This window comes from Silurus aristotelis (assembly GCF_946808225.1).
Source record: "Silurus aristotelis genome assembly, chromosome: 10".
In the NCBI taxonomy this organism is placed as follows: domain Eukaryota; kingdom Metazoa; phylum Chordata; class Actinopteri; order Siluriformes; family Siluridae; genus Silurus; species Silurus aristotelis.
In genome coordinates, this window is record NC_139583.1 from 298,715 (window position 1) to 308,734 (window position 10,020).

At 42.1% G+C, this 10,020-nt stretch overlaps 1 protein-coding gene across 1 annotated transcript in view; it reads left to right on the forward strand.

Moving 5' to 3' along the window:
• The first annotated feature begins 1,167 nt into the window (after positions 1-1,167).
• Positions 1,168-10,020, forward strand: part of slc12a1 (solute carrier family 12 member 1) — a 17,691-nt gene continuing 8,838 nt past the window's right edge. Inside the window, exons 1-11 of the mRNA XM_083553250.1 lie at positions 1,168-1,622; positions 2,586-2,723; positions 2,855-2,930; positions 4,484-4,579; positions 4,863-5,002; positions 5,433-5,543; positions 5,672-5,783; positions 5,891-6,018; positions 6,365-6,449; positions 6,546-6,697; positions 6,834-6,941. Of these exons, the coding sequence (XP_083409376.1) occupies positions 1,380-1,622; positions 2,586-2,723; positions 2,855-2,930; positions 4,484-4,579; positions 4,863-5,002; positions 5,433-5,543; positions 5,672-5,783; positions 5,891-6,018; positions 6,365-6,449; positions 6,546-6,697; positions 6,834-6,941 (1,389 nt within the window). The 5' untranslated portion in view covers positions 1,168-1,379. The remainder of the gene's footprint in view (positions 1,623-2,585; positions 2,724-2,854; positions 2,931-4,483; positions 4,580-4,862; positions 5,003-5,432; positions 5,544-5,671; positions 5,784-5,890; positions 6,019-6,364; positions 6,450-6,545; positions 6,698-6,833; positions 6,942-10,020) is intronic.

The following is a 10,020-nucleotide window of genomic DNA, read 5'->3' on the forward strand; positions in this document are numbered from 1 at the left end:
ACACACACACACACACACACACACACACACAATTGGTTTGTGTCATGTGACCAGTTTGTGTTGATTTAAGTGTTTATGAGGCAATTATCTTTATCATTATTTTGGTTTCGAGCTCATTAGAACTCATCTATCAGCTCCTTTATTAGCTCCTCGACCAACCCCTTTTCCAACTCCTCTACCCGCCCCCCCTGCTCTTCTCCCAGCTCCTCTTCCACCTTTTCTCCAGCTCCTCTCCCAGCTCTTCTCTTAGCTCTTCTCCAACTCCTCTCCCAGCTCTTTTCCAGCTCTTCTCCCAGTTCTTTTCCAGCTCCTCTCCCAGTTCCTCTTCCAGATCTTTTCCCAGTTCTTTTCCAGGTCCTCACCCAGTTCCCCTTCCAGATCTTTTCCCAGCTCTTCTCCAGCTCCTCTCCCAGCTCTTCTTTTAGCTCTTCTTCAGCTCCTCTCCCAGCTCCTCTCTCAGCTCTTCTCCCAGTTCTTCTCCAGCTCCTCTCCCAGTTGCGCTTCCAGATCTTTTCCCAGCTCTTTTCCCAGCTTCTCTCCCAGCTCTTCTCTTAGCTCTTCTTCAGCTCATCTCCCAGTTCTTCTCCAGTTCCTCTATAAGTTCCTCTTCCAGCTTTTTTCCCAGCTCTTCTTTAGCTCCTCTCTCAGCTCCTGCAGCAGGTTTGTGGTTCTTCTCTGAACATTGTTTTTAGATCATTCTGTTTAAATTCATTTTTACAGAGATCCGTGTAGTGGGTCAGATTTTGGTGACCTTCAGTCCTCATTTTGAGACTGAGGTCTATAAAGATCAGAAAGAGTGTGTGAGATGTAATCAGCTATTACACTTCTCCTGAACAAAAGTGTTTTTCACGGCGGCTGTATCAGGCGAGTCTTTGATAATCCTAATAGAACATTAATAGAAGAGCAAAAGACCCAGAACCATAAAACCTGGAACATTCAGTCTCAAACCCGATCTGATTAATAATCAGTGATCCTGTTCTCCACTCACTGCTCCGCTATCTTTCTCACTGTGTTTACGACCTGGTTAAAGTTTAAACACATGTTTCACGTCCTCCTTGATGGAACAATGATGTGTTCTTGCCCCCTGCTCCAACATTCTTTGGGTTTGCGGGTAGAAAAAGTGTCATTTGAGCCAATGAGGTGTGAGAGGGAGTGATGTGACTGGTATATAAACAGAGTGTTAGTGCTGAGAGTAAGCTTCCAGAAAAAAACCTTGCAAACTTCTTCATCCAGGAGGACAAACACACTGCTGACCTTCATACCATCTATATCAGTTCCAGAGTTCAATCTGATGCTGGAGTAAAGAATCTTTTTTCTCCTGTGAAACTGAGTGATTCCACAATCCTGATCTGCTGAACTCCTCATAGACAGGATCACAGATGGAGAATTCAGCATTTGAGAAGACTAAAGATGATCCTCCACTGTACGAGGAGACGTCGTTCTCTGGGAATGGTTATGGAAACGTGGACCATCGCCCTGTCAGGCCATCGGTGGTGAGCACCTTCGGCCACAACACGCTGGACAGAGTGCCGAGCATCGACTTTTACCGCAATGCCGGGAGTGTAAGCGGGCAGAGAGTCATCAGACCTTCACTGCAGGAGCTCCATCAGGTCTTCCACAAGGTCAGTGATGAGATCAAACACACCACAGTGGTGAAGAAGAAGCAGAAGTAACTGCATTATCTCTATATGACCCACTTCAGTACAGCAACAATGTATCAGTGTGCATCTCACACACAATGTACAATTACATTTATAATCAATTACTGTGACATGAAACACACACAGTCTTCGTTCTTCTGTACTTAATATTAAATATTGAATATATTTGGGTTTTTTTATTATATATTTCAATATGTTTTCTGACATGTTAAATGATGACTTTGAGATACTAGAGTGTATTAAATCTTTTGGGACACAATGTAATTTAGATATTTATAAATGCACTGCAGAGAAAACACAGATGCATAATCAGGTCCGGACTCAATGAATATGTAGATGTTTAGACATGACCCACCCCCAAAACCTGATAAACTGCATATTAAACCTAATCTTATGTGAAATGAAGTCTTGTGTGGAGCGTGACCTCACGTTCTTCCTGTGTATAAAAGTCCTCATTGTGTATTAAAGACCTCAAGTCCTCAGTGTATAGAGCTTTGCAGTGTTTGCGGTGTATGGACTACAGTTTGCTCTGGTCTTCATTTACTCGTTTACACAAACATCGTTTATCTGTAATAAATGGACATTCGGTGGAACCCAGATGAGGATGAGGTTCCCTCTTGAGTCTGGTTCCTCTCAAGGTTTCTTCCTTCTGCATCTCGGGGAGTTTTTCCTTCACCACAGTCTCCACCGACTTGTTCATCAGGGACAAACTTACACTTATAAAGAACATCTTCATTTTTATCACCACATTATCTGTGTAAAGCTGCTCTGAGACCATGTTCATTATTAAAAACTCAATACAAATAAACATAAACTGAATTGAATTTATGTGAATTATTATCACTGAGTCCTCAGTCCCCACTTCTCACAGTATATAGTGAGACAGTGTGTGTGTGTGTGTGTGTGTGTGTGTGTGTGTGTTAGAATGGAGATATGGATATGCCACACATGCTCGATGATAGTGAAGGGAGTAATGTTGTACAGAGTGATGATCTTGAAGCTCCTCCAGCTCCAGATAACTCCGGGGGTGTGGTTAAATTTGGCTGGATTAAAGGAGTTCTGGTAAGTGTGTCTCACACACACACACACACACACACACACACACACACACACACACACACACACACATGCATTATGATTGTGTGCAATGTATGTATATGTGTTTAATTGTATTTGTGTGTGTGTGTGTGTAGGTGCGATGTATGCTGAATATTTGGGGTGTGATGCTTTTTATTCGTCTCTCATGGGTTTTCGGACAAGCAGGATCAGGTGAATAAACACACACACACACACACACACACACACACACACACACATGTAGAATGGTTTATTTTAAAGAGGTTAGAGGTCAGCAGTTAGTGGTTATAGTTTGATGTATTCATCCCTCAGGTGGTGAAGCGAGAGCAGTTTAAGGACAGAAGTTGTTTTCTATGAGGTCAAATTTATGATGTGTGAATAATGGATGGTTTGAAGCCAGTCATGTAGCACTAACTTGACACCTTCATAACAGAGTGAGGGGTATAGTGAGGGGAGTAGTGAGGGGTACAGTGAGGGGAGTAGTGAGGGGTACAGTGAGGGGAGTAGTGAGGGGAGTAGTGAGGGGTACAGTGAGGGGAGTAGTGAGGGGTACAGTGAGGGGAGTAGTGAGGGGAGCAGTAAGGGGTACAGTGAGGGGAGTAGTGAGGGGAGCAGTGAGGGGTACAGTGAGGGGAGCAGTGAGGGGTACAGTGAGGGGAGTAGTGAGGAGAGCAGTGAGGGGTACAGTGAGGGGTGTAGTGAGGGGAGCAGTGAGGGGTACAGTGAGGGAAGTAGTGAGGGGAGCAGTGAGGGGTACAGTGAGGGGAGTAGTGAGGAGAGCAGTGAGGGGTACAGTGAGGGGTACAGTGAGGGGAGTAGTGAGGGGAGCAGTGAGGGGTACAGTGAGGGAAGTAGTGAGGGGAGCAGTGAGGGGTACAGTGAGGGGAGTAGTGAGGGGAGCAGTGAGGGGAGTAGTGAGGGGAGCAGTGAGGGGTACAGTAAGGGGAGTAGTGAGGGGAGCAGTGAGGGGTACAGTAAGGGGAGTAGTGAGGGGAGCAGTGAGGGGTACAGTGAGGGGAGTAGTGAGGGGAGCAGTGAGGGGTACAGTGAGGGGAGTAGTGAGGGGAGCAGTGAGGGGTACAGTAAGGGGAGTAGTGAGGGGAGCAGTAAGGGAAGTAGTAAAGGGAGCAGTGAGGGAAGTAGTGAGGGGTACAGTGAGGGGAGTAGTGAGGGGGCAGTGAGGGAAGTAGTGAGGGGTACAGTGAGGGGTCCAGTAAAGGGGAGTAGTAAGGGGAGCATTTAGGAGACCAGCAAATGGAACAGTGAGGGAAGCACTAATTTTTATAAGCAGGAATGAGGACGTTCTCTAAAGCTGAAGGGGCCGAGCTTCCATACAATTTTACAGTTTGTGATGTTAACAAATACAGGATGAAACAAGTTGTTGTTATTGTTTATGTTGTTTGTGTAAATTTGTTATTGTTGGTTGTGTTTTTATTTTGGTGGATCATTAGTATAAGTTTAGGTACACGTTTGATCTCTCGAATGCACACACACACACACACACACACACACACACACACACACACACACACACACACACACACACACACACACACACACACAATCAATACATCTGAGCATCACACTGATGCAGCCATCTTGGAGAAAGTCGTGCAGTGTTCAAAAATATTCACAATTATTCATGTTTTAGCTGAAAACTTACATGCTGTGATGATCTGTGTGTGTGTGTGTGTGTGTGTGTGTGTGTGTGTGTGTGTGTGTGTGTGTGTGGGGGGGGGTTTCAGGTTTGGGGATTATTATCATTTTACTCAGTATGGTGGTCACTATACTCACCTGTCTGTCCATGTCAGCCATTTGCACTAACGGAGTCGTACGAGGAGGTACACACACACACACACACACACACACACACACACACACACACAAACACACATTTTAATATTTTGTATTTTATTTGTTATATATTTGTATGAAATATTTAAAGGAAATAAACTCACACTGAGTCACACTCCACTTTCATTTACATTCTATATAACACGCATTCATATCTATCTATCTATCTATCTATCTATCTATCTATCTATCTATCTATCTATCTATCTATCTATCTATCTATCTATCTATCTATCTATCTATCTATCTATCATGTGTGTGTGCACTCAGGAGGAGCGTATTATCTGATCTCACGCAGTCTGGGGCCGGAGTTCGGCGGCTCTATCGGTCTGATCTTCGCCTTTGCTAACGCAGTTGCCGTGGCGATGTATGTAGTGGGGTTTGCGGAGACAGTGGTGGATCTGCTTAAGGTACCGAGCTGGAGATCAGTCAGAGCTTCTGTTATTTATTAAACATCATTATTCGGTACTGTGTGGGTTCCTGATAGAGTGCCTCTGTGAAGCTACACACACTGGAAAACACATTTCTGACTTAATGGCCTGTGAGAAATATATTCTTGCTAACTGCCTCTGCTTCACCACCTGGCTGTGATTAATACCCCGGGGGCAGAGCACATGACTTCACACACCTACACCTTCATCAGTCAGCGCAAGAGTTCTGTGCATCAGTTACTCTTACAGATCAGAGTAAAAGTTCTACACAATTTTCTCTATAATGCTGACACACACACACACTCACTCACACACACACACACACACACACACACACACACACACACACTCACACACGCACGCACACACACACACACATACACACACTAATGTATTGTGGTGATTGTAGGAGAATGACGTCATCCTGGTGGATGAAGTGAACGATATCAGGATCGTGGGCTGCATCACTGTAGTGTTACTGCTGGGGATCTCTGTAGCAGGGATGGAGTGGGAGGCGAAGGTCTCTCTCTCTCTCACACACACACACTCACACACACACACACACACACACACACACACACACACACACACACACACACACACACACAGTCACTTATATTCTGATATTCTGTGTGTAATGATGTGTAGGCTCAGGTTGTTTTGTTGGTGATTCTCCTGGTTGCCATAGCGAATGTGTTTGTGGGGACAGTGATTCCCTCCACCAAAGACAAGCAGAGCAAAGGCTTCTTCAACTATCATGGTGATCTTCATCTTCATCATTATCAACATAATAAGAGACTGTGATGGTGTGTGAAGACCAGGGTTGCAGTTGTGGTCTTGTATCTCAGCATGTTTATTTCACCACAGCGTCCATCATGGCTGAGAACTTTACTCCAGAATTCCGAGATGGAGAAACCTTCTTCTCCGTCTTTGCCATCTTCTTCCCAGCAGCTACTGGAATTCTAGCAGGTGCCAACATTTCTGGAGATCTGAAGGTAAAAACTGGACTAGAAACTAGTTATTCAATTAGAAAGAAAACATTTAAAGGAGTGTGTGTGTGTGTGTGTGTGTGTGTGTGTGTGTGTGTGTGTGTGTGTGTGTGTGTGTGTGAGAGAGAGAGTGATGTAGCTGATATGCTACAGATTTAATCCACTTAGAAGAAGCTCTCACACCTTTCTGTTAGTTGAAGGAGAGGTTTGCCTTTCATGGTGTCTATGGTGTGGGTAAATATATAATAAATGAATGTGATTAGTAGTTTACAGCTGAATGATCAGAAGGATTCTGGGTCAAATCCCATCAGTCACTGAGGCATTACACATCTGTGTGTATGTGTATGTGTAGGATCCCCAGGATGCTCTTCCCATTGGCACACTTCTGGCCATCTTCATCACAGGATTAACCTATCTCGCCATTGCGCTTTGTGTGTGTAAGTACAGCTAACACATGCTAACGCTAAGTCTCCTCAGCTCCAGCTAGACACTACTGTAAAATTCCATTCAACAAACGTCTGCTGTGTGTTCAGCTGGTACGGTGGTGCGAGATGCCACAGGAAATGTGAACGACACCATCACGATGGGTTCCAGCTGCAATTTCTCCGCCGCCTGCAACTTCGGTTACGACTTCTCCTCATGTGCACACACCAAGTGCCAATACGGCCTGATGAACAACTTCCAGGTCAGAGGTCAACCCAGAAATACTCACCTAAAAAAACAAAAATAAACACATCTCACGTGTGTGTGTTTGTGTGTGTGTGTGTGTGTGTGTGTGTGTGTGTGTGTGTGTGTGTGTGTGGGTGTGTGTGTGTGTTCAGGTGATGACAATGGTATCTGGAGTTGGTCCCCTCATCACTGCAGGAACCTTCTCTGCTACTCTCTCCTCTGCACTCGCCTCCCTGGTCAGCGCTCCCAAAGTCTTCCAGGTCAGACAGAAGCTACACAAAGCTACACATATACACTACACACATACACTAAACACAAACACACTACACACAATACACAACACACTAAACACACTACACACATACACTAAACACAAACACACTACACACAATACACAACACACTAAACACACTACACACATACACTAAACACAAACACACTACACACAATACACAACACACTAAACACACTACACACATACACTAAACACAAACACACTACACACAATACACAACACACTAAACACACTACACACATACACTAAAAACAAACACACTACACACAATACACAACACACTAAACACATACACTAAACACAAACACACTACACACAATACACAACACACTAAACACACTACACACATACACTAAAAACAAACACACTACACACAATACACAACACACTAAACACATACACTAAACACAAACACACTACACACAATACACAACACACTAAACACACTACACACATACACTAAACACAAACACACTACACACAATACACAACACACTAAACACACTACACACATACACTAAACACAAACACACTACACACAATACACAACACACTAAACACACTACACACATACACTAAACACAAACACACTACACACAATACACAACACACTAAACACACTACACACATACACTAAACACAAACACACTACACACAATACACAACACACTAAACACACTACACACATACACTAAACACAAACACACTACACACATACACTAAACACTAAACACACTACACACATACACTAAACACAAACACACTACACACAATACACAACACACTAAACACACTACACACATACACTAAACACAAACACACTACACACAATACACAACACACTAAACACACTACACACATACACTAAAAACAAACACACTACACACAATACACAACACACTAAACACACTACACACATACACTAAACACAAACACACTACACACAATACACAACACACTAAACACACTACACACATACACTAAACACAAACACACTACACACAATACACAACACACTAAACACACTACACACATACACTAAACACAAACACACTACACACAATACACAACACACTAAACACACTACACACATACACTAAACACAAACACACTACACACAATACACAACACACTAAACACACTACACACATACACTAAACACAAACACACTACACACAATACACAACACACTAAACACACTACACACATACACTAAACACAAACACACTACACACAATACACAACACACTAAACACACTAAACACAAACACACTACACACAATACACAACACACTAAACACACTACACACATACACTAAACACAAACACACTACACACAATACACAACACACTAAACACACTACACACATACACTAAACACAAACACACTACACACAATACACAACACACTAAACACACTACACACATACACTAAACACAAACACACTACACACAATACACAACACACTAAACACACTACACACATACACTAAACACAAACACACTACACACAATACACAACACACTAAACACACTACACACATACACTAAACACAAACACACTACACACAATACACAACACACTAAACACACTACACACATACACTAAACACAAACACACTACACACAATACACAACACACTAAACACACTACACACATACACTAAACACAAACACACTACACACAATACACAACACACTAAACACACTACACACATACACTAAACACAAACACACTACACACAATACACAACACACTAAACACACTACACACATACACTAAACACAAACACACTACACACAATACACAACACACTAAACACACTACACACATACACTAAACACAAACACACTACACACAATACACAACACACTAAACACACTACACACATACACTAAACACAAACACAATACACAACACACTAAACACACTACACACATACACTAAACACAAACACACTACACACAATACACAACACACTAAACACACTACACACATACACTAAACACAAACACAATACACAACACACTAAACACACTACACACATACACTAAACACAAACACACTACACACAATACACAACACACTAAACACACTACACACATACACTAAACACAAACACACTACACACAATACACAACACACTAAACACACTACACACATACACTAAACACAAACACACTACACACAATACACAACACACTAAACACACTACACACATACACTAAACACAAACACACTACACACAATACACAACACACTAAACACACTACACACATACACTAAACACAAACACACTACACACAATACACAACACAAACACACTACACACAATACACAACACACTAAACACACTACACACATACACTAAACACAAACACACTATATACTACACACAACACACTAAATACACCACACATTTACACTATACAAACACACTACACACTATACACAACACATTATATACTACACACTTAACACAAACACACTACACACAACACACAATTCACAACACACTATATACTACACACTAAACACAAACACACTACACACAACACACTATATACTACACACAACACACTAAAGACACTACACATATACACCACACACATACACTTAACACAAACACACTACACGCTATACACAACACATTATATACTACACACAACACACTACACACATATCCACAAACACACAACACACTAAACACAAACATATACACTACACATAACACAAACACAATACACATACACTACACTAATCACAAACACATAATACAAACACATACACTACGCAAAACACAAACACAATACACATACACTACACATAACACAAACACACTACATGCATATACACTACACATGACACACTAGCATACAAGCCAAATGAAAGTTAGACACTGTGTAAAATGTAAATAAAAACAGAATGCACTGATTTGCAAATCTCATAAATCTAAATTTAATTCACAACAGAATATAGAAAACAGTTTTCTTCTTCTTTCGACTTCTCCCATTAGGGGTCGCCACAGCCAGACTATTTTTAC